The sequence below is a fragment of the Clytia hemisphaerica genome, unplaced genomic scaffold (assembly GCF_902728285.1).
Source record: "Clytia hemisphaerica strain Z4C2 unplaced genomic scaffold, Clytia hemisphaerica genome assembly, whole genome shotgun sequence".
Taxonomy (NCBI): domain Eukaryota; kingdom Metazoa; phylum Cnidaria; class Hydrozoa; order Leptothecata; family Clytiidae; genus Clytia; species Clytia hemisphaerica.
In genome coordinates, this window is record NW_027103629.1 from 309,338 (window position 1) to 335,996 (window position 26,659).

Consider the following 26,659-nt stretch of genomic DNA (forward strand, 5'->3'; position numbering starts at 1 on the left):
AAAAAAGTTTGTTTCAAAAACACATATCAGTGTTCTGAGTTGAAATTTCAACTCATTTGATAAACTGCTGTACTCGTCGAGAGAGATGATAAAGATTTATTGAATTTTGAATTTTCTCCAGCAACAAAATGGATGTTGCTTTTCTCACATACGAAGGGATTGCTACAGATCCAGTGGAGACACATTTGAACTTAGAAAAGCCTGTTTACATTTTGGGCAAACACTTTAAGCCTGACGAACGTAAGTACTTTTCTCAATCTTGAAAATTACAGCTAAAAGCAAGTGCTCTACTTTGGTTTGTACTATTACAAAAAAGACTCTTCAAATATTGAGATTTATTAAAGATAAAGCTCAATTCAACATTGAGTTTAAAAAGACTCAATTCAAAATACACCTTTCCCCCAGACGTAATTAATCGAACAGTTCGATTACCGAACTTTGTCAAACTTAATCGAATGACAAAAGTTTGATTAAATTCTTGAATCGAACTTTTCAAAAGTTGCTAACATTGTGAGTTTTCGATTAAGTTTGAAAAAACATATTAAGTTCGACAAAGTTCGTCAACGAGAAATGTTCGACAAACTCGACAAAAAACTCCCTTTGATAAACCAGACGTCCGCGCTCGATAGGATCGATCATCGGAACGGCTCGATGACGGATCGATATGTGATCGATGGATTACTTAACAATCCGGATAGGAGATCGATGGAAGATTCAGCCATTAAAAAGTCTTGAGTATCGATCCTTCGTTGATCCATTATCGAGCTAGTATTTCAATTGAGTATATCGATTCGTCATCCGATCGTTAATCGATTCGTCATCAATCGTAAATCGAGTATGAGTCGATAGGGTCGATAAGATCGATAAAAGATCGAGGATAGATTGATAAATAATCGATAACTAATCATAAGCTTAAAAAAATCTTGAGTATCGATCCTCTATCGATCTCCTATCCGGATCATTAAGTAATCCATTGATCACATATCGATCCGTCATCGAGCCGTTCCGATGATCGATCCTATTGAGCGCGGACGTCTGGGATAAAGTTCGATAACAAGAAAGGTTTGACAAATTCAACAAAACTCATTTTGCTCGGAAAAAAAGATTATATACGTCATAAAAATGTAGCGCGCGCTTGAAATGCTTTATTTTTTTTTTCTTTTGACAAGTATCGTGCAAGCTTTGCTCGAAAAAGTGCGATCGAGTTACGCGCAAGTGGAGCGGCCTTCAGTTGCTCGGGTTTTCTCAAATTTTTGTTTGATTAAACTTGACAAAGTTTGATTAATTTGGATTAGTTCGATTACGATCGATTAATGTAATCAAACTAATTGAACTATCGAGGCCTCTTTAAAAAAAGTTCGATTAAGTTTGATTTCAGTAATCGAACTTAATCGAACTTTGTATTTTGAGAAATTTGTGAGTATTCGATTAAAGTTCAACAACTGAACTTAGTCGAACATTAATCGGCCAACAAAGTTCGATCAAGTTTGACAAAGTTTGATTAAAAATACTGTTCGATTAAAAATACTGTTCGATTGGTTCGATTAATCACGTCTGATTTCCCGTAATTTGTAAAACTAATGTGCGCGCATTATTTTGATGCTCTCCACCGTTTGGGCTCTGGAGGTAAACAAACCTGTTTTTGCCTGCGTTTCCTTAGGGAAAGTTGGTTTTTTGAGTTTTTGAGTTCTGTCTAACAAAATCCCCTCAAATTTTAGTATGTTCAATCTATTCATGATATTATACCACTCTGAAAATCTTTTTCCAAAAGAAGATCCCTACCAAAAGCCACTTTCCCTAACCACTCACAGGCAAAAACGCGTTCGTTTACCTCCCAAACAATTTTATACACAACGGTGGAGCACACCTTTTCCCGGGCCATTTCTGAGAAGTTTGAGTTACGGGAAAGGTGTATTGAGTTTTTCTTTGGCTGTATAATGGCCACAAAAAAGTGCTTGGAATCTTCATTGGGGTATGTCAAAATTTTCATTTTTTTAACACGGTATATACGGTCAACGGCTCTAACTTGGGACGATTGGTCAGGACATGGGATTGTCTAGCAGTTAGTCACACTAGCGTCCCGCCAAAATGCGTATCAAAGATTAATGCTACGAAAGCGCTGTATCGTTTACTTGACTCTCAAGCTAAAAAATGCGCTGCAAAACTTCTAAAGTGATTCATGAAAAAATAACCCAGCGCTTTTTAATGAAATTAACATTTTCAAAAACTTTGCAGAGCCATAGATGAAAAAATTTGAGCCAAGCCAACCTTGAAAACTAATTTGAAGATCAATTTCCCAAGAAAAAGATATACAGGGGAGGCGGAACCCACCTAGATCCGCGCATCGCCGGATAGGATATTTCCCGGAAATTTTGCTGGACCTCAAACAATGACCCATTTACATGTGCGGAATTATTTTTACTTTAGCGTATAAACAAGGCCTTAAAAATCAAAGTGCTGTCTCGGGAATTGAATGACAAAAATTGGTTGGTTGGTTGATATTTGGCTGGTTGATATTTGGCTGCTGCACGTTCGCAATCTGTCATTTTGTATCATTTTTAGTTTTCAAGTTTTAATTGATTGTCTTGGGATCTTGAACTTGATTCAGGTAACTCTCATCCTTCTTGTTGCAAATACATCCTGTATATAGATGACTGATGTTGTTTCTTCTGAAAGCTTGATTTCCTAGTGTGACTAACTGTCTAGGCAATAAGTCAATCGAACGGAGCAATCCCGGTAAAGTTCGATTGATTTACAGTTTTTGTTCACAAATCATTTTCAGAGCGCATGATTCATGAGCATAACTCTTTTCCGCTAATCCATGTTGGGGATCGTTTCGGCTAGAGCTGTTGTGCTTGCAATAACTGGAACCATTTGAGCTACAAAAACACTGATTGATTGATTAATCAAATTGGGATAAGTAATCGAACCTTTAATGGAACTGAATATTTTCCGGTAAAGTTGGATTACTGTTCGATCAGGTTGAAATTTTGAAAAAAAGGTTGAAAAAAAACCAATGAAATTTGATGGTTTGATTACAAAAATCAGTTCGATAGGGTTTTGGTTGACATCACCTGTGATTGTCAATATCTGGCCTGTATTTTTGTGTAATCTTGACATTTTGTCTTTTCTATATTTCTATCCATTTATATGCATAAGCCTAAAAAAGCTAACATCACAAATATTTAACAAAAACTTGTTTATAAAAATAAAAAGTATAAAAAGAAGAATATTATACAATAGTAAATACTTTACTTGGAATACCTGGAAGTGCTTTCGATGGTCTTCCATCTAGGTGAGCACAGGTGAGCAATCTAATGTCTGCCTGCATCTTTTAGATGTGTTTAATTGAGTTGGATGCAGCATTGGTTGTAAACCCCAGAACACAGGGTTCATCTGGAACGGAAGCAAGGAACTTGTCTAACTTTATTTTGAAGGTTAGCAAAGGGCATCATTTTAATTCCTCAAGTCTTTTGGGAGGGAGTTGTGTTGAACAAGATTGTCCCACGGGTAGACAAGAAATTATATTGGCTAGTCTGTAAGACAGCTGATTTTCTGGGAATTTGGGCTTTGACAAAACAAAATCTGCCAAGTCTGGGTTGAAAAACAGGTCGTAAACCGTCTGAGAGGCTGATATTTGGCACAAAGTTTTCAAGGATCTTCCATGTGTAGAGATAATCATGTATCCTTCTCGTCTTCGTTTCAGCGAGTAGAGTTTGAATTTCTTCAATCTTGACCAGTATGTCTTTTCAGGGTGGTGGATTTTTCGAATAAAGCTCCATTGGACCATCTCAAGACTTTGTATATCAGCTTTCAGTAATGGATTCCAGTGTTGGGAGCAATATTTTAGTTTGGGTAGAACAAGAAATCTCCAAAGAGTGAGAATAGGTGTAGTTGCTCTTGTTATGAAGGTCCTGAGAATCCTAACCTGAGATCAGATTGTGATTGTTTTCTGCACACCACGCTGAAGCTCTAAAGGGATGTGTGAAAACAAACAATCTGACGAATATGCAATCTCGAAATCATAGGGACCGCGTTCATCTAAAAGGACTAGGAATGACAACAAAAAAGCGTGATTGTGTTTATGAATAGGGCGCCTTATCAGTTTTTGACTTTCCGGCGTACAATAAGATTCTTGTTGTAGAATTTTCCGCGGGAGGACTATTTTCCTCAGATGTATAATTTTCAAGTGCCTTCAGAGGTTTACCGTGCGCCAAAGAAAATTATGAACAGCTGTTATTAGGTTAGAGAATCCAGGATGAGGTCTTCCGAGAATTGACACCAACGCGTTGTTTATGTGATGCTCGAATTTGCAGTCATTGGACATCAACACTCCAAGGACTTTCACACATATAATCATATTCTTGAATTTCGGTAGATTGAACGCCATCCACTATTAGGGCTTTGATGACGATTTGTTAGAAATGATTGCAACCATTTCAAAATGAACATATAGATAGACGTAACCAACAGAATAAATCAACTTATAAATAACGAAACCATCAACACACCAATCAATGACTTTTGGTCAAAGTTCAAGGACATAATGACCACAGCCCCGGAAAACAACGTCCCCTCCAAATTATCTTCAAAACGATTCACACAGCACACAAATACACCAAAAAATCCTCTGACTGAGATAAATATATAGAGGCTTCTAAAAAAGCTAGAAAAACTTGTAAATTTGCCTTTGTTCATCAACCTGCATCAACAAAAACTTTCTATCAGAACATAAAAGCCATCATAAGAAATTTTACAGCTATATTACAGCTAAATCAAGAAAACAAGACAATATTGGAATCACCTCTTTAAGTGTTGATGGTGATACCTTTACTTCAGATACTGATATCGTCAAAGTATTAAACAAGGAATTCGTGAGCGTTTTCTCCGACAATGATGGGTACCATCTTCGCCAATGGATGGAATTATAATAACGAGGAACGTTGTACTTAAACTACTTACCGAATTAGATCCAGGGAAAGCTAATGGACCAGACGGAATCTCAACTAAAATCTTGAAGGAATCTGCTAATATCATATGTGATGCAGTTGTTATGATCTTTCAAGCCTCTCTGTTGCAAGGAAAGATCCTTGACAACTGACAAAAAGCATCCATCACACCGCTATACAAAGGAGGGAATAAATCTCGATCAAACCCAGACAGTTACCGTCCTGTTAGTTTAACCTCAATTTTATGTAAAGCCTTGAACATATCATTCATAGTCATATTATCAACCATCTAGAGCATCACAATGTTCTAACAGGCCGCCAACAAGGATTCAGAAAAAAGCATTTATGTGAGACTCAGTTAATAAAAACTGTCAATGACCTTGTGAAAACCATAAATGATAAAGGACAGGCAGATGCAGTCTTACTCGACTTCAGCAAAGCTTTTGATAAAGTGTGTCATCGAAAGTTGTTGCTGAAGTTGAGATTCTATGGTATTAGAAATAACGAACTTGATTGGATTGAGGACTTTAGTTTTTAAGAGACAGATCACAAAAAATTTTTTGTTAGAGGATCTGAATCACCGGAAAGGAGTGTTACTTCAGTAGTACCACTTGGGTAACTTAATGCATGTCCCAAAATTGCATTAATTTTTCGCCCCTAGTTCTAGTTCATAAACCATAACAAATTATATATTTTTCGGAGCGTAATTGGATGTAGAATATCGGATTTGGTGTTACTTAAATTTCTTCTCAGTATAATTAGAGATATTTTAAGAAAACCTGCTTATGACGTCATAATTGATGATACTATTAAATAAGTTATTTTCTCTCTGAATCATTACATTTTCAAGTTCTTGAGTCTCGAGCTCATCTATTCTAATCTTACCTACATTCTATCCTTTTTTTTGCTGAACTCTCTAATACTAAAAACAATTTCGATCATTTTAATTTATCATATATATTTTTGAATAAACTTATTCATTATATATACACACATTTGATACTATTTTTAGCATAAAGTCATTTTAAAACCTTTTCTGGTCACATCTACCTCATAATTCTCTAAATCTCAACAATTTTTGTGTTTGGAATTTTAGTCTCAATCTTCTCACAAAATTCACTTTTGAAATTTTTCTTCTAAAATTTCTGAAAACATTTTGTCTTCTTTTTTATGTTGCTTTTACTAGTGCTTTTAAATTATTATTATTAATTTTTTTTTTAGCATATCTTCGCTGTCTGAGTGTGTGTTCTTTCTGATAAAAAATTGCTTCTTCAAAGTTCTATTCTTAAACAGTGCATAATAATAATAATAATAATAATGATATATTTCTGGCATTTCCAAAATTTACATTTGGCTCTTCACCTGAAAATTCTGTATATAATATATGTGCAATGTCTAGAAAAAAATTGTAAAATAACCTGGTAGTATACTGAAGAAAAATTGGGGCCGTATGCGGACAAGCAGATAGGGACGAAGCGGTGGGCTAGTATGACGAATAAAATGATTAGGATTAAAGAAGTATAAGGGGTAAAATGTGAATAGTGATAGAGCTAGACTAAAACCTAAACAAATCCGAGTATCTGAGTATGCTAGCTGAGGCCATCGCAATGTGTGCTATTATAAAAAATTAACGAATATATTAAAAAAAAAAATACTAACATAATGTTATAAGCTAGACTAGACTAAGGTTCAAGTACTATTGGTGGCAAGAGGTAAAGTAAGCGACAAAATAGATCTAAGAACTCGGTGAGATAGAATCACGACAGAGCGTAAGATAGAATGAGTAAACTTGCATAGATTGCAACACCGAAGGCTGTGTAAAAGTGTACTGGACCTTGCAAAACACGACCAGTATTTTGACATAAATAAGTGAGCTATCAACTATCTAAATTAAATTAATTGAAAATAATTAAACATCAAATGGAAAAATAAAAAAACTTCATAGAACTAGAATATAATAAAGTCATATATATGCACTGAAGAAAATACAGACTAAGTAAACCTAAGAACAGATGGGCTAAATCTAGGAGTCAGATCTTCAAACATGAGTGTGCTACGTGCAATCCGTAAAATTGGAATTCCCATGGGAATAGATTGTACTATTTTGAATTTGAGTATGTCAAAAGTCTCATTTCTGCTAGTTCGCCTAGTGCCTATAACTTCCACTCTGTAGGCAGATTTATTGATGATTTGTGTGCCTTAAATGACAGAGATGAGTTTCATAATTGCTACAAACAGATTCACCCTAAAGAATTAGATCTCAAAGTTGAGCACCATGGAAACCATGCATCGTTTTTAGATCTAGATATCACTGCTGAAAAAACAATATTTTCAGATATAAACTTTTTGATAAGAGAGAAACCTTTCCCTTCTTCATTGTAAGGAAGCCACATGCCAACAGTAACATCCCATTGTGCATTTCTTATAGATCTACTTTTTCAGAAATTTTACGGATTGCACGTAGCACACTCATGTTTGAAGATCTGACTCCTAGAGTCACTGAGCTTTTCATTCGAATGCGAAACCAGGGAGCTTCAAATGCTTTCTTGAAGAAGCAAGTTGTCAAATGTTTTTCCAGGTTTCCGGACTGTTTTAGGAAGTATGGGAAAACCTTCGAAGAATTTTTATATATTTTCAAATTGTAATTTTTTTTTTTAATTTTTTTTTAATTTTTTATTATTATTTCTGAGAAATTAGCATCGGAGTTATTCATTTTCTGCTTTCCTTTTCCCCGTGCGGTCGTCCTGTCGTGGCACGAAGCAGGTTCTCGTCCAACTTCTGATTCTGTGTTTGAAAGTTTTTTGTGTTTTTTTTTCAATTTTTGTGTGATATTTTTCTGTTTTTGTGTGAGATGTTGTTTGCTACAAATGTTTCTTTCACCTGTAGTGTATTAAGTTGTTACAGTGTGTCATTTTGCCCTTTTGTACTGTATTTTGTTGCAGTGTCTGTTTTTTGTGTGGAAGCTGCTTGTCGCTTCCTTTTTCTGTTATGTTTTCTGAAGGCGACTGAATGTTGGCCCTTAAACACGTGGAAAGTCACTATGCCAGTCACAAGTCTGGGACTTCAGGTTGTGTTTTTTATTTGTATGTTTTTTGATGTATTTGCTATTGTATTTGTCCCCATTTTGTAAGTATTTTGATGAACTTGTGTAATTTTGATGAACTTGACATGTGTAAATTATTGTACGGAAGTGTGTTTATCAAATTTTTTTTTGCAATTCATTGTTTCTCCACTATTACTTTTCTTCTATCTTCATTTGGATCAGGTTTTTCTTTCACATACCACTATCTAATTCCCTTTGACTTTTTTGCTAAATTACCCTCTGTTTCGGAATGATTTGAAAATTAAAAAATTAAAAATACCAAAAAAAATCGTAAATATACTCATACATAATTAAGAAATATTCTTCACTTTTTTCGTTTTTATCAGTTTGAGTTATTTATGTATCAATACTTTTCTTTTTCAACAATGACAGATATTACATATCTTCACTATATAATAGAAATAGAAATCTTTCCCCCGATTCCAAGATTTTGTACTTTGGGTTTGCAAGGTTTAAATAGTAAAAAATAGTAAAAAATATTTAAAAATATTGAATAAATAGTTTATTAGTCTAAAAATTCTTAAAAAAGGTAATTCTAAAAAGTTGGTAATCATCAAAATTCAAAGAACTTAGCAAAAAGAAATTTAAAAATAAAGGAATTAAGTAAGGAGTGTAAATACCTTCAGGTAGAAATTAACAAAGAGACAGAAACTTTAGGGAACTTAAGAGCAGTTTTCTTTTAAATTCGCTGCAGTCTTTCCGAAAATCCCGCAATTCGAAACATTATTAGAGTCCTTCTCTTCTAAAAAGAATAACTTAAGAATATCATTCAAGCATGAAACAATGACACACTCAGGGGATTTTGTCACAAGAAACAGACTGTACCCTTATAATTATAAAGGTTGGCGAGTCCAGTCAAAACACAGACTTGATCTGTAGCGTCACGCTTCACCTTTACAAAAAGGAGAATATTTTATAATAAATTAAGGAATACTACTTAATTTCAAAAAAGAGATGAAATATTATATACTATCATGCATAAAAAAACGGAAAAAAATGAGGAAAAGTATAATATAGTTTTTGAAAGAAGGCGAGCCAAATTTAGAAGAATATGGGTCAGTCGGTCAGAATTTTTCGTAATCTCCAAAATGCTGAAAAAACAAAAGAAAATCACGAAACAATTTATAATTTCAGAAAAGTGTCAAACAGGAAAAAAAGGTAGCAAAAAAGAAAGAAATTATTTCGTTTGTTCTGCAGAGAAAAGATTATACATCAAAGGAAAAATTTGCTTTTTCCATATTTTTTCCTGTTTCTCCGCACAAAAAAAATCAGTGGAAAATATTATGATGATGTCGGGTGTCGCGAACAGAACAATTTTTTGATGCCAGCTAAGGGATATTTCAAAATAAAAGCTAAAAGTGAACAGGTCATTTGTCACGTACGTGCCCTTTTTCCCCTCCTAAAATCATTAAAATAATGGTAATGGTAAAATCAGCTTTTTTAGTCGAAAAACACAAGTCCTTCTCTAGGCTAGCTGACATCACCAAATCAAGTAGGTGTGTAAACAAATTGTCTTTTCTTTGTTGTCGAATTTTTCTCATAAATAGCAACATGTTCAAATAAATGAACCAATCAGGTTCAAGTAAATGAACCAATCAAAAAACTGCCTACAAAATCTTTGTCTGCCTGCTCTGGATTGGAATGGATTATCTGGCAAGAATTGCGCGGGAAAAACGAACCAATAAGAGGAGTTTTCCTGGTGCAATATGAGCATTTAGCGCCTATAGTGGAGTAATCTGAGGAAATACGAAAAGAGTCAACAAAAAACCTTAAATTTGTAAACGCACACTATCTTGACAAATCTGTATACCCATATATCTGTATATACTGCACTTACCCAAAACAATCCAAAAGCCCCCTTAACAATCAAAAGTGCCAAAATGGCAAAAATTGGCTACATCATAAAACTATCTAAATTTTTGTAATTTTGGCGATTTTAAGTTTTGGGTATGGGACTTTTTTATAGCGCACCCGGTACATTTCCAATAAAGTTCAGTTCGAAAATATTATATTGTCCCAAAGGAAGGGCCACCAAGTTTATTAGGAAGGCTGCAATCACAAATAACTTGTGTTCGCGTCGTCCGATCGACTGATAATGTTTCTTAATTTTCCGATTCCTTTGAGTCGGAAAGTCCAAATTCCATCATCCGTCATCTTTACTTCAATTTTTGATTGCACATTACAGTACATTATTTTACCGAAAATTCAAAATATAACATGGATAATATCCGACCCTTTCCTATAGATTTGGGTACAGTGTTGTCACAGAAGCCCAAAGTTATAACAATAAACCAACATCAGGGCAAATTTTTTATATTATGCTTGACGAAAAACATTTGCCCTTCGAATCTCCTGCAGTTTTCGAGTGAAACGATTTTTAGTTAATCGATAGAACTTATCAAGGGTTCCCCCTTTAATAACAGTTTTTTCGAAGTCTGAAAATCAAATATCTGAGGCTACCAGCGGATTCAGCGTGAAAATTAGATAAAGAAAATGGGGTTATTTGTTAAGTTTCGACCACCTGGTGCCGAGAAATGGCATTTTAAGGCGAAAAATCGACGTTTTAGGCGTTTTCCGACGACGTCAGTATTTTTCAAGGAGCATTTTCAGAAAAGATTATTCCCACAGCTGGATAGCCCTGAATTAGTAGTATCCGAAAATGGTATGGTTTGTTAACTTTCGATGTTCCGATCTTGAGATATTTCATTTTTAAGATGGTTAAATATGCTGAAAAACTGCTGACTTAGCAAAAATATCGATAATTTTCAATATTTAAACCAAAATATGTATCTCGAGATCTAAACATCGAAAGCTGACAAACCATACCATTTTTGGATACTACTAATTCAGGGCTATCCAGCTGTGGGAATAATCTTTTCTGAAAATGCTCCTTGAAAAATACTGACGTGAGAGTCGTGAGAATGATTCTTTCTGAAAATCCCTCTAGAAGTAAAAAAAAATTCCTCTTTTTGTAGGTCGATAAATACCCTCCATTCAAACCCACCAGAGTGGACGTGTTTTATGATACGCTCAAGGATAAAGATAAGGGTGATTCTTCTGGAAAAAAAAGAGGTCGTATAAGATTTTCCCGCCAACACAGACCCTAGATTTTAGATAAGTCTCCATATCGGATGACATGTAAATTTTACATTATTTTGTCACAATAGATCAACAATGAATTTTTCTTATGATTTATTTGACTTAACATAGGTCCGTCGACCCTTTGCGACTCTTCTGACAGACTCTGCCCATTTCAAACGGTCTCTTGTGTTTCGTTCCGCTGTGAGGAGTGGCAATCTTGTGTCGGCTCTGATCTGATCGGACCATCTCTTTGGTGGTCTACCTCTCGGCCTCTTATTTGGAAAATCTTGCTTGAAGCTTTGGTACACAAGTGATGTGTTCGGCTTTCTGCATGCATGTCCGAACCATTTCATCCTTTTGATTTTGATCACTTCGACGATCGTTTTTTCGGACTGTGTCATTCTTCGTATGTCTACATTTCTGATTCTGTCACGCCTCGAAACTCCTATTATTGACCTAAGGCATCTCATTTCAAAAACGTTCAGTTTGTTTTCTTCCCTTGTAGTCAGAACCCATGTTTCTGAGGCATATATAGCGATTAGAGATTTGAAAAGGTTGTGGCTGTTATTATTTTGAAAGTCTTTTTCCATTTGGTTTATTTTTGCTTCTAATTTTAGGGATTTAAATTTTCGTATTTCTCTCTTCACCGAGTTATTTAGAGTCCTGTATCTTTCTTTAATGTCGGGGTCTCTGGGATGCTTGATGAAATTAATTCTTGCTTGTCTACGCTGGTGACAAAGTAATGCTACGTTTTTTCCAAGTCCTTCAGCTAGTTTATTTCTAAGTCGTCCAACGGTTTCCTCAGTAGCCTTGTTCGTAGTGGTTTTGAATTTATCGTAGAGTTCATCAACATCAGATCCTTCTAGTAGCATAAGCGGTGCAAATCTTCCGCCTATTGATATCCTGAAGTCTTCTGCAGTGTTTTTGTTTAATAGTTTCTGTACATCATATCGTGTGTTTTTCTTTCGTGGCCATTTTATTACCTGTTTATCAAAAACAATTGTAGCAATGACGAGTGAATGATCGGAACCGATGTCTGCTGATTGATAGGATCGACTATTTTTAATACTTCCTTTGTTGTTTTGATTTGTTATAATGAAGTCGATTTGATTCTGTGTTAAACCGTCTGGCGAAATCCATGTGATCCGTTCTATTTTCCTTATGTTGAAATAGCGTGTTTGTAAGTACAAAGTTGTTGATGGCGCAAAATTGAAGCAGGGTGAATCCTCTATCGTTTGTATTTCCTAAACCGTATTGTCCTACAACTTCTGGCATTGCTTCATTGAAATCTGTTCCGGGTTTGGCGTTGAAGTCCCCGAGTAGGTAGACAGTAGAGGATTTAGGGAGAGCATCAATTTTCTGTTGGATGTTATTATAAAATGTTTCAACAAATTCGTCATCATAACTTGAATATGGGGTGTAGACTTGAAGGAAAGTGATTGATCCGGACGACGATTTTAGGGTTAAACTAATCATTCTTTCTGAATATTGATTATAGTCAACTATGCTGTTTGAAAGTTCCTTTTCGATTACAAATGCTACACCTTGTCGGCGAATTTTGTCTTGTCTTGTCGAATTTAAAATTACATAGCTGTCCATTTCGAAAATATCGTCATCTTCGGAGCTCCAGTGTGTCTCGGATACACCTAGAACTTTAATGTCTAAACGTTTGCTAGTGTCAATTAAAATTTCGAGGTTACCCTCATTATTAAGTGTTCGAACATTCCACGTACCTATGTTCATCGTGTTAGCCAGGTGATTGTTAGCACCCCTTCTCTTGTGAGCGCCTGGGACTAGGGGCCGTTGATTTGGGTGAGTCATTCATTTGAGTAATTTAGCGAAAAAGTTCTTGGACACTTGCTAAAGGACTTTCCAAGCGCAGTACTCGTCTCACGTGGGTGTTTTGTCTTCTTTCGAACACAGTTTAACCACAACCGATTTGTATTTTGACTATTACGCATGTACTTCAATCCACCATCCTGCTGCCGATGATTTTGCCACTTACCCGGGCAGGGCAGCTGCCGGTTACTATGCCTTGCTGAAGGGCAAACCGGGATTTTGTCCAGGACTGCTTATTTTGATATTCGCAGTTAACCTCCATATCTGGAGGCCGTTCCACTATCCGCAACCTGTGGACCCGGCAGATGGGAGTTTTACCTTCACCACACTACTTAATTTTTCTTATAAGATTGGTTTTTCAATCTTCCCTTTACTTTGGAGGCCCGGAAAACCCGAGTTACAAAAACCCGAGTTACGACGAATGTGACGTCATAAGTCTCAAATTATGACGTCATAAGGGGACTTATTAACTCGAAAATAAATTTTAAATTCCATTTTTCGAGTTACGTAACTCTAAAACAAAATTTAAAAAAAATATTTCGAGTTATGTTGAAGCGCAACCAAGTTGGCCAAAAATTCTAAAAAGTGCTTTTTTTCTTTTAGTTTACGAATGGGGTTTTTGATCTATAAAACTAAAAGAAGAGAGGAAGGGAATAAAAATGAAAGGGGACGGTAAAAAATTTAATTTTCTGTAATTTTCTTGTTATATACCTCTATTTTGATGGGAATTTCTGAAGGTTTTGTTGGGTGAAGTAGACTAAATCTAAAAGATTCGATTACTCGAAATACATTTTGTATTTCACAATCCCTATTTGTTAAATTCAAATTCATTGTCCTTTCGCTAAAAAAGTTCGGTGGAACTTGTAGTTTCTTTAGGTTTTTCACACATTCTTTAAGAATAAACCATACGAGAACATAAGGTTTCGATTCGAGGGCTAAAATATTAACAATAAGTTAAGAACATTTCTTGACATTTTAAGGCCTTATGGACTCAAAACGTCAAAAACACCTAATTTCTTAATCTTAGAAAATTGCAGAAAATACTCACCTAATGCTAATAGTGAAATAGGAACATTTCAAGAAAATTTTAAGGCCCTAAGGCTCAACTAAAAAAGCTAATAAGGCTCAACTAAAAAAGCTAATAAGGCTCAACTAAAAAAGCTAAAGATCCGAAGGCTTCGAATTTTTAGACGTTCTTATAAAAAAAACACAACACATATTTCGTTGAAAAGATTCTCAATTGCGCAATGTACAAAAATAATATAATGAATTGTAATCGATAAAATAAATGTTTAGAATGATTGTTTAAAATATTTTTCTGATTGTTCAAAATCATGTTTATGACGTCTGCTCTTCTGGTCTATTATAATTATTGTTTTGTAAATTAGATTTTTTGACGCTGTTTCTATCATTTCCGCTTTAAAATAAGTTTCTATTCTAATCGGATCTATTGATTCTTCTCGAAAGAAATGGTGTATATTTATTAATTATATGAATTCTAGAATTTTTGGCCGACTTGGTTTCACCTGAATATAACTCGAAAGTTCAAATAATGTACTACAATTTCAAGTTACGTAACTCGAAAATTGAAATTTGAATTTTATTTTCGAGTTACGTAACTCTAAAACAAAATTATAAAAATATATTTCGAGTTACAAAACCACAGTAAAAAACATTTTCGAGTTAAGAAGCCCACTTATGACGTCATAATTCAAGACTTGTGACGTCACATTCGTCGTAACTCGGGTTTTTGTAACTCGGGTTTTTGTAACTCGAGTTTTTGTAACTCGGGTTTTTGTAACTCGAGTTTTTGTAACTCGGGTTTTCCGCGCCTCTTTACTTTGTTGTAGAAAAATGAATGTTTGTTTGATTGTCCGTGCTGTTTATGGCTTTAATCCAAAAGAAATCCATAAATTTTTCTCTGGATACTGATAAAAACCGATTTTTTTTCAGTTTTATAGACTGGTTTCAATTTTTCAGTAAATATTATGACAACTTGATTTTCTCACTTTTCAGAAATGAAAGAGATAAACGAATATGTATACAATCGTTTATGGTTTACATATCGAAGGAACTTCTTGCCAATAGGTAAGTACTATTTGTTAACGTAACGATTAACGGTTAAAAATATTCAAATCCGGTCTGAATCTTTTCGAAAAAATATTGAACTTTTGAAAACATCGTAGTTAAAACGAATCACCAAAACCAGACGATCAATTTAGAATGCTTTGACGTTGAAAATGCTGAATTTTCAAAAAATAGCAGTCTAAAAGAATTGTACAACCTTTTAACCATTTTCTGAAATAAAAATAGAAGGAAGCACGTTTGCGTTTTTTATATATCATGCAGACCATCAATTTAGAACACTTTGACTTTGAAAAATGTCGAAAAAGAGTTAGAAGGAACGGGTTACATTTTTGAAGGACCCAATAATAAAAAATTGTTTTTTTGGAAGATCAGCAAGCAGCTTCATATATACATAGATTCATGGCAAAGTGATAATAATTTGCTAAAGCATTACTTTAGTTAAAGGAATTATACGGTGTTATATACACCCGACTCGTCTGAAACTGATGTCAGCAAAATTTTAATAAAAAAGTCCTTTCAAATTTGTAAATAAAAGGAAGAAAAAAATCTTGCTCCACATTTTTCTTTATTCATTACAAAAGATTCTATTTATTTCAATCTGCTGAATCAACATACATTATAACTATGTAAAAGGTCAATGGCTTTAAAGCAGCCATTTTTACAGGTTGAGAAAATAAAAGTGAAATAAACACTTTTTTGTTAGTGCCACTCTCTATTTGAATAGTTACTCTTAGGTTCCAAATAAACGCCCCCCCCCGCTTGTTAATTTTTCGAAAATTAAGAACGGACCTTATTAGGGTCGTTTATTAATCTTTAAGAATATTTTCAGCCGTCATGAAGAGAAGCCCCCTTATTTTGCTCTAAATAGCCTGATTTTAGCCTATATTTACCTTAGTTTTGGGTTTCCAGAAGTACAATTTTCAACCTCCCCGGCAATTAGGGGGGGGGGTGTTTGTTTGGAACCTAAGAGTAAGGGACATTTCAACCTTTGGTCAGCTCTGATCTTATCCCTACCAAGGACCTCTATTGAATCCCAGGTCCATCCTAAAAAGTCTCAACTTTTGGGCTTTCTATAAGTGTAATGAGGGTAGTCCACATGAGATATAAATGTAAAAATATTCCACTGAAATATTTTTACACCTATATCTTATATCATATCACTCGTGACAATTGTTAAAGGTATCATTATCTTTAATATCTCTTCTCTTGTCATTTATTTTCAAGGTGGAACTGGTCCAACATCAGACGCTGGTTGGGGATGCATGCTGAGATGCGGACAAATGATGCTAGGCCAAGCTTTACAGTGTCGGCATCTTGGGAGAGGTATCCATTACTTTGATCAGAAAAAATAATTCAGATGTGGAATGAAATCCAGGACTATTTTCCTCTGTACTCTGTAGGAAGTGAAGTTCAAAAACTAATTTTTAGATGATGTCATCATGATGTATTTTTATTGTTCTTAGATTGGAGTTGGGAGCGAGATAAAAGAAATACGAAATATATGCAGGTAAATGCAGAAAGATTTTCTTTTTTAGGGAGGTCAAGTTGATTAGGCAGTTGTTTGATATCTTTGATCAACCCTAGGTTTTGAAAAATCTAATTAAGTTTATTAAATGAAATTGCATTGAGCTGATGATATTTTTTACGACACTCTTTGCCTGATATTATTTTTTGGTAGCTCAAAGACTCTTTTGACATGAAGAGAAAACAGACCCTTAACATTAAAAAAAAATTTATGTTGAAAAAGCCTCTATTCGTATTTTTTAGTGCGGTGTTCTTTACGTCAGCAAAGCATTAAGTTATGTAACTTCGACAGTCTCGAACTTTGGTACGAAAAAAACTGTGAAATTCGGGAAGAGACTTTTGACAGGAGGATCTTTAAAATCGATTTAAGAAAAATTGAGACCACTTAAACTACTAATAATTCCATGAAATTAAGAAGCTCTTTTCGGGGCAACGAAAAAATGACTTATATTAGGAATAGAAAATTAACTAAAAGTCAAGGCCCGTGTAATTTATATCATGATTTATATCGTGATTGGAGCTTAGTTTCGACCATCTACATTGATATTAGCACCACGCTTTGTATAATTGTTTCAAGGGATATAGTGAATGAGATTACCTAACTTGCTTGTTCAACCGACTCATTTAAATGATCGTGTTACCTTTCGCTGAAGCTGATAAGCAAAAGTGACTAATTTTTAACAAACAGGGCCTGCTAGTAGATTGGGGCAGATCAGGCTAATGAACTCTAGAACGTTTTTTATTCAAATCAAAACACATGAGACTGTTCAGCCTTAAACTGAATGTTGTGTACTGGTTGATATGAATAAAATAATTGATTCTGATTTAAATTACCTGTCAACTATTTGTTGTTCAGGCTTGTTTAAGTAACACATGAAATATTTCATTCATATCTTTCTGTTTAAACTCTTACCCTAGATTCTCCGAGAATTTTTGGACAAAAAGGACAGCTTATATTCCATACATCAAATAGGTAATTGTTATTAATAACAGATCATTTTTAGGGAGTTCTACTGGTTTTGCCGTATACATCGCGGTATTTGCTCTAGAAGCAACAGCGTAGTGAAAACACAGGCTCGGATACAGAGGGAGGCTATAACCAATGGAGGAGAGTGCACTTTATTATCGTATTACCTTATATGGAAACTAATTACTCTCCATGAATAAGATAGCCTACCTCCTGTATCCGACCCTGAAAACACTTCTAACGAATAACCCTAATGCTGAAATTTTTAGGACAACAACCATCTAGATTCATAAAACTTTTCAATAGTGAGCCTTAGACACTGGTGGATTTGAGACAACAGAGCAAGTAGGTTTGAAACATGTGAAGGAGTGCAACGCTCGTTAAAAGACAATAAAATTACAATTACAAATCTCTTTCTCTGATAAGTTCAGCTCGACATGGTCTAAAACCGCCTATGCTTAGAGTATTCTTTTTAAGTGATTCTTGAATTTTAAAAGAACAGCAAGGAACGGGAGGGGAGGGGGTACAGCCGCAGGATACTGACCCACCGGGTAACTGGTGGTGTCTAATATTGAATCTTAAAAAGGTTAGTACCCGGTATCCCTTTTGAGGTTGGAGTGGGTATTTCACTAATTTCAAGCTTTTGGTACTGAATTTCAGTAATTGATTGGTAAATTGGGTTAGAATTTATCAATTTTGGCAAATCAGAATGGAAATTTTGCCAATTTTCCGAAAAGAATTCCCGAAAAGAATCAGGAAAGACCGTGTATTCTTCATATTTTTGAATCGTCGCAAAAAAATCTTTTTCAAAACTATTTTTTTTGTTTGAATTGTCACTATTTGACCGTCATCTATCTTTGTGGCTTAGAAAAACATTTGAGAGCTAAAAACATGACCAAATCAATCATATTCCTTTTCTCGCAAAGTTTCGTTTCAGAGTCTGTTTTGGTTTGTTTATATTTCCTCAAAAGCGATTAAAAAGCTTGGATAAGGTCAATCACAGCGAGAAACTCCTATATTGAGAAAACACGTATGACTCTATCTAGCGAATTCAATATCATCTAATTAATCTTTCTTAGCATTTCGGATTTCGGGCTGACCTTCCAGCGCAGCAGCGCAAAGCCTAATGACAGTCCTTGAAACCAATCAAGTTTCAATTCCTTGTTTTTTTTTTACTTTTCAGCGCAAATGGGTGTCGGAGAGGGAAAGTCTGTTGGTCAATGGTTCGGACCAAATACCATCGCTCAAGTCATAAGGTATTCTTAAAACCACTTTCTCACTGAATGTCTGAAAAGTTTTGCTTCTTTTGAAGTAGTATTTGCCACCATCAATGACAAAGAAACTGCTAACCATACCAAGCTTATTGTTATCTTGATATCGATCTTCCAACTGAATTGTGATGAGTCTAACTGATAGACTATAAACTCCCATTCATTTTATGCATCGGACATTATATGTTTGCTCAAAATTAAGACCTTAGGAATCTACATCATGGCTTTGCTGTGTTATGAGCGGCGCCGACTCAACAGTACTGATTTCCCTATCATATATGAGAATCCCGAAATAAGACTAACTCTGTCCGAAAAAGCCATAATAATTCACAAATTATGTCTTTTTTCTATAAGAAAATTGGTGCTGTTCGACGACGCCAACGATATCGCAGTTCACGTTGCCATGGATAATACCGTCGTCATCGAAGATTTAAGTAAGGGGAATTATACTTCGTTTTATTAACTCGCTGCGAAGCTACCATAATTTGCCTTTATATGAAGACAGCTGAAAAGTATTGAGTAGCAAACCTAATGCTTTTTTTACTGTTTCCGTGTCATTTTTAGGAAAACTCTGCAAATCAAATATGGACACTTGGGGTTGTTATGGAGAGTGTTCGTCCTCACACAATGAAACGCCCCCCTTACCGACACCTACCAAGGAGGGTGAATGCTGTAATGTTAACAAGAGGAGGAAAACAAGATTCAGCTCATCTTCATCTAACGAAAAACAAAGCACTGCCACTTGGCGCCCTTTGCTTCTTTTTATTCCATTGAGGTTGGGACTGTCGGAAACTAATCCAACATATTTCACCGCGTTAAAGGTGTGTAAAATAACTGAGTTGATATTCCATTTCGTTATTGTTTCTGAATCTTTAACCTTTTTTTATGTTACAAAATTGTATCTACATTTGAATTTAAAACCTCTAACAATGGGCTTGAGAAGGTTTAGTAATGGTTTTGTTGTACAGTAAAAACTTTAAGAACCACTCTGAGTATTTAACTAAACAGCGTCCAACAGCGTAACAACCCCCACGGAAAAGCTATATAGGAAAAAGAACTCATTTTAATTCGCATTAGATAAGCACCATTCACTTTGTACACTTTTCAACCAGGCATCAGTTTATATGTATATAGATCCCATTCGCTTGTCACTTAGACAATTTAGTCCTTGTGGAGCCTTGTGGAGATAAGGCTTCCCAAATACAGAGAACACGCGAACCAACTATACATACCTACTTTCTAGAATTTAGTTTTTTACTGATGTTACAATTTCGAATCTTGTAGCCCAATTACTTGCGTTCAGGGAAATTCCTACTAGATAAAATTAAAGTCCCAAAATTGATGTTATTGAATAAATTGTAATGAATAACCTTAGAAAGTATTCCTACCAGCGAAATGTAGCGCCTACATTATTTGTTGATTTATTGCCATTCTCTATTATTTCATATTGTCATAAATTACGTTAGAAAGCTGAATTAACCAAAAAGGTAGTAACATAACTACCGATATCTATATTAAATACGCTTAAATCGGAAGTCTGCCATTCTCACATGAAGCTTTTTCGCTAGCGATTTTCAAGAACACGTCAATTCTTTTTCATGTCATTTCTGTATTGATCTTTAAATTGGTCAATTTCCGGCCATAAAATGAGAGCCGTGGAAACTCGTTTCTTTTCCCTCTTCCAATCTTCTTTTTGAACATTTTCAAGAACACTTTGAAATTAAATTCGATTTTAAATATCAAATTTTTCAAATTTTCAATGCTTATCAAAGTCTTTCAAAGTCACCCTAGAATGTTTACTCACGATGGCTAAACTACTCCTAGCATAAATTAATTTTACAAGGTAATCTTGATTGAGGTAGTCTTTAGCAATGCAATCTTCTTCCTTGCAAGTAGAAAATTAAGATTGGCAGTGTTGTGCGCAGATTTGTAATACTTGCGCAGATTTGTAATACCTGCGCAGATTTGTAATACTTTCTGCGCAGATTTGTAATACCTGCGCAGATTTGTAATAAACTTTGCGCAAATTTGTAATACTTGAGCTGCGCAGAAATGTAATTACTTCTCTGCGCAGATTTGTAATTTGGAATTGATATTTTCATTGGTAACCAAATTCTATTCTGCGAACAAAATACATTAAAAAAGACCTAGAAAATAATACCCAAATAAAGTTGTGATTATTGAGCACATGGAATAAATAATCAATTAATATTTCTTTTCTAAGCAGTGCTTTTATAAGAAATTTATCTGGTACTACATAAATTGGTTATGAGAATAGGGCGGACATAATTTTTTATAAGAACTGCTTTTATAAGAAACTAATCAATAACTCGTAAAATGAAAATTATTTCTTGTCGGTAATTGTTTATTTCGAAGTAAACAAGGTACGAAGAATATCATGAACATATTTATTTTTTATAAGCACTGCTTTTATAAGAAACTAACCAATAACTCGTAAAATAAAAATTATTTCTTGTCGGTAATTGTTTATTTCGAAGTGAACAAGGTACGAAGAATAACATGAACATATTTATTTTTATAAGCACTTTGTTATGACAAACAATTAATGATATAAAAATATTTTTGTCAACATTTTATCATTTCAAGAGGTAGTACCAAAATTGATGAATTATTTATAAGATGATATGATAAGAAAACATTGATTTGCTCTAAAACCACCTTCTACCTAGCTAGGAAACCTGTCCCCTCTGACTGAATTTCTTTTATAACCTTTCATAGCACCTGCATTACATTCCAGCATGATATCTCAAGTGAAATTATTTTGAGTTAACTTTCTTTCAAAAAGAGTTTGATTGTCGAAGCTTCGGTATGTTTTTTGTTGTTGTTAGATAGAAAAAATACATAAAGATGAAAAAAATTATTGGAACAATTTCCATTAGATTAAAAGATATTGATTCGTTTCTTATAAAGTTGATGCTTATAGGAAAAATGAAAATATTGAAATTGTATTCAAAATCCCATGTTTCTATTGAAAGAACAAACTGCCGAAAGCCAATTTCCATTAGATTGAAAGATATTGATTCGTTTCTTATAAAGTTGATGCTTATAAGAAAAATGAAAATGCTTAAAATTATTCCCAATCCATGTTTGTATTGAAAGAACCAACTGCCAAAAGCCAATTTTCATTAGATTAAAATATATTGATTCCTTTCTTATAAAGTTGATGCTTATAAGAAAAATGAAAATATTGAAATTGTATTCAAAATCCCATGTTTCTATTGAAAGAACCAACTGCCGAAAGCCAATTTCCATTAGATTGAAAGATATTGATGGTTTCTTATAAAGTTGATGCTTATAAGAAAAATGAAAATGATTAAAATTATTCCCAATCCATGTTTGTATTGAAAGAACCAACTGCCAAAAGCCAATTTTCATTAGATTAAAATATATTGATTCGTTTCTTATAAAGTTGTTGTTCATACTAAAGATATACCTTTGTGTGATTTTCTGATTATTTTCTAAGTCTTTTTTTCGAAACTTTTCTTCGTGGGAAACATATGCCGAAGTAGAAATCTAAATTCCAAATTACAAATCTGCGCAGAGAAGTATTACATTTCTGCGCAGCTCAAGTATTACAAATTTGCGCAGGTATTACAAATCTGCGCAGAAAGTATTACAAATCTGCGCAAGTATTACAAATCTGCGCACAACAGGCAGTTTCAATTCGATTTGCTTTCAAACTATTCTTTACCTTTTTTTAAGACAGAGCGATTTCTCCTGATTTCTCTTGAAAAATGAACTTGATGAAAGTAGCAAAAAATTACTTTAGTTAATTTTGTTAGCATATACAAAAACTTTCTAATGTAATTTTCCTTGGAAATACAAGGATTTATTATAGTAGACCATGGCCAGCGGATTGCTAAAGTTTCAAAACAGAGAAAAAATTCAAAATGTCTGTGACCAACTTTTTGATATGTTTCTTACTCAATTTGAGGGTGCTGATTTCGAATTTGAATGTTACCAAGCTTGAAAACGCGCAGTTTTTGCGTAATTTACGATTTTTTACTTTATTAGGTAAAATTGTAAGCCCTGAAAATTCATGATTTTTGGAACGTAAAATTTTCTGGAAAGAAAGTTCGTTCTAGTGTTTCGTAGCTCTTTCTTAAAGATTTTACTCATACTATTCCCGAAAAGAAAGAATATGATTATTAACAGATTCTTCTCTCTTTCAGGCGATGTTTACATTGAAGCAAAATATAGGTATCATTGGAGGGAAACCTAATCATGCACATTATTTCATCGGCTTCAATGGTATGTTTAATTGTATGATTGTGAAAATTGACCCCTGAAAACAATATGAATACTGTGTGAAAGTCCAAGATTAATGGGTTATACATGTAACATATCGAATCTATACTTGACCGAGCATCCCTATTTATCTTTTAATTACTCTTCACTTTGTTAAGGAACTGGAATCTTAAGCTGATGAATTATTTCCCATATGACATCTGCAACCATGTTGTGTTCATTGCCCTAAACTCGTCTAACAATGCATAGTTAGTTAGTTGATTGGTCAATAATGTAAGGAATCCCGGTTAAATGTTTTTTTTTGGGCGGGGATTGGTAATGAAGGGGTTTCATAACCTAACTTCCGCCATGGAGGAAATGCCTAACCCATTCAGTACCTTGAATAACAATTGTTTGGACCTGGTACTGAGGTCTTTGAATTTGAAGCTGCCTACTTTGAGATCAACATGATTTTGGCAATTACAAGCTCATAAAATAGATGTGTGAAGAAATAAGAATTTCTGTCCAACCATATTCACTCAGGAGATTTGGGTGGCAGAGCAGGTTTAGGCGTGTTGTTCTTATTGGGACTTGTCAGCACTACGTACTGCAGCCTGGCTGACCAGATCGATACCCATCAAATCTCCTATATTAATATATTTGGACGGGAATTCTATTTTTTCGCGTACATATCTTTCGAAGTTTATTGATCCTATGTTTTCCCTTTTTTTTAGGCGATCGACTATTATACCTTGATCCGCATACAACACAACCTGCTTTACAAATGGAACGTTATAATTGTATCCCTGACACTGTATGAATTCTTCAAGTTCAAACTTTTTCTGTCCTTTTGATTCAAAAATATATTCTTCAATATCCTTGCCCACTGATCTTACACAAATCATAATTGAAATCTTTTCTTTTAGAGCTATCATACTGAAGCACCTTGTTTTATGAACTTTTCTGCACTCGATCCTTCAATAGCCTTGGTAAGATTTAAGTTTAATATTATTCATTATTCATTTTTTTATTATATTTTGTCAATTGTTCCCGACCACCAAACCCCTGAAAATCTGACGAAAGTAAATTAAAAAAGGTTAAATATACCTCTGTAAAGCGAAAATTTTCTCCAAGTCAATCAAACGCCGGACGACTGCAAACTCAAATATCCAGAACAAAAAAACTTTACTCGCACAAATGTAACTATTGGTTCACCGTGTTTTTAGCTGTAAGCCTCCAGGCTAGTATATAAAAATTAATTGACTGTCGAAGTACCAATTTGAAGTTTTTTTGACAGCTTTTCATTGATTTATTACGTAATAACGTAAACTTTTAAGCTTTTGAAGCCTTTCAAATGATTGAATGAGCATGTCAAATTTCTACTGAATGCGATAATCCAATACACGACTAAGACTTATCACATTATGTCATCAATAGGGATTTTATTGTCACACAGAAGAAGAACTGAACGATTGGGTGTCCGCAGTCAGAGAGGTTAGTCATTGCTGTTTTCTATTTTTAGATAAATTTTTCAAAAGAATCTATTGCTCGGAATAGTTTTGTGGTGTTAATATATTTTTGATAAAAGTAAGGCGAGACCGATTTAATTTGTTGTTCTACGGACAGATCGTTAGAAAAATATGGGTCTGTCGGTCGGCAAAATAAGAATAAATTTTTCATTTATCAGGGTTGGTAAGGTACCGAGAAAATTTTCCAAAAAGTACTGGATGAAAAATTCACTTTGTTTTTTATCTTCGATGAAGATCATAATAAACTTTTAGTGTATGGAATGCTTTTTATGATTTTTCAATTTCTTGAATTAATTTTCAGCTTTATTCAAGTTTAATTCTTACAAATAACTAGTGTGTAAAATATATTGTAGTGGAAATTCGATATTATTATTTTTTTGATTTTAGAAAAAAATAGTGTCGGTCGGGCCCGTAAAACAACAAATTAAATTGGTCGTGCTTAAACAAGTTTTTTACAACGAAGCTGAAGGTCCTGTTGGTGTGTTTTGGAAGAGAGTATCAACTTATTGATTGTTTAAAGGAAAATTAAATCCTTTGTCTTTGAATCCTCAAAACAACCAAAATTGAAATACGTAAATGGTACATATATTCTTTAGGGAAGTGATCTTTCTTGTTTTTTGAAGGAAATAAACAGCATACTAGAAGTGTTAGAAAACAGCGAAGCAATTTTTTAGAAATATGTGTTCTGATTTCTAGGAAACCTTTACTACAATTTTTGTCTCTCTAAACTTATTGTTGCTCTTTATGATTGGATGTGTTCTGAAATCTAGGAAAGCTTTATGGCAAGATAAACTTGTAAGATATTTGTTTGTATTTTTCACGGGCGATGTGTTCTAAAACTTTCTAGGGTTGTTAGGCAACAAGATTACGTCAATATTTTCTTTATTATACTCCTTTCTCCTAGAGAAATGTGTTCTGAAACTTTCTAGGGTTACCTAGACAACAAGAACAAAATTAGATGACCTCGAGTATACCCCTGTCTCGTCAGAACACATCATTATTTCTAGCTGATTGATTTGGGAAGCCCCAATCAGAACAGATCAATGTTTTTAGCTAATCCATCCTCTCAGAACACATCGGAAAAAAAGGTCGCCTCGTCGGCTGCTTCCGAGAAAAGATTTGTTAGATTTTTTGTTTTTTAGGAAATTAACAGAGATCCTTCAGTGAAATATGAAGGGAGCATATGTATTTTGCGGGGAAATTGGAGACTGCTTGTTGTATTTTTGATAATACGGGAAGGGGATATTTGTTATGTTTGCAAGGAAAATAAAGGAAGCCCGGAATCTTCGAGTTAGAAAACTTCGAGTTGGCGATTTTTGAGTCAGGAATTTTCGAGTTAGCTAAATTATGACGTCATAAAAGTGCAAATTATGACGTCACTCGACTCTAACTCGATTTTTTATTTTCAAAACATATTTTTCGAGTTAAAATTAACTCGAATTCTATTTTTCGAAAAATCTTTTCGAGTTAGCTAACTCGAATTTCTTTTTCACAAAACCTTTTTCGATTTAGCTAACTCGGAATTTATTTTTCGTTTACAAGTTTTCGAGTTAGCTATCTTGGATTTTTTGTATGGTAGTAGAAAAATCTAAAAAAATTCGAAAAAGAAGTAGGTGGAAAGAAATTTGCTTGTTTTTCTTCCTCCTTTTTTCTTGTTTAATGTGGAGTGAAGATTTTGTAAAAGATGAGAAATTAGATTTATTGAATTTTAGTGCCCTGATGTATCTTATGTGTGCACCAACAAAATTTTGCTTCATAAAACTTCATCAAAATTGATGCTTGAATTTGGACTTGTATGAGTGTATGATTTTTTACCACACTGGGTGTTCTATGCTTACTTTGGCTCAAGATAATGGTTTTGTCAGTTCTATAGATATGTTGCAGATTATTTCAAGGTATGTTAGTTATGTATATACAATACATTTGAGAGTTAATATTTCTAACATTACTTCTTTAAGATACTACAAATTCAAAAAGAAATGTGTGTTGTTCCTTTGTAAGATGTTAAAACAAACCAATAACTTTGAACTTTCCTTCAGCTTTGGCTGTTCGATACTGCG

At 34.1% G+C, this 26,659-nt stretch overlaps 1 protein-coding gene across 1 annotated transcript in view; it reads left to right on the forward strand.

Moving 5' to 3' along the window:
• LOC136802567 (cysteine protease ATG4B-like) overlaps positions 1-26,659 on the forward strand; it is a 38,879-nt gene continuing 12,220 nt past the window's right edge. Inside the window, exons 1-12 of the mRNA XM_067059304.1 lie at positions 1-240; positions 14,989-15,060; positions 16,285-16,383; positions 16,524-16,567; positions 17,503-17,557; positions 18,735-18,807; positions 19,177-19,256; positions 19,387-19,643; positions 23,016-23,094; positions 23,805-23,884; positions 23,997-24,059; positions 24,508-24,564. Of these exons, the coding sequence (XP_066915405.1) occupies positions 129-240; positions 14,989-15,060; positions 16,285-16,383; positions 16,524-16,567; positions 17,503-17,557; positions 18,735-18,807; positions 19,177-19,256; positions 19,387-19,643; positions 23,016-23,094; positions 23,805-23,884; positions 23,997-24,059; positions 24,508-24,564 (1,071 nt within the window). The 5' untranslated portion in view covers positions 1-128. The remainder of the gene's footprint in view (positions 241-14,988; positions 15,061-16,284; positions 16,384-16,523; positions 16,568-17,502; positions 17,558-18,734; positions 18,808-19,176; positions 19,257-19,386; positions 19,644-23,015; positions 23,095-23,804; positions 23,885-23,996; positions 24,060-24,507; positions 24,565-26,659) is intronic.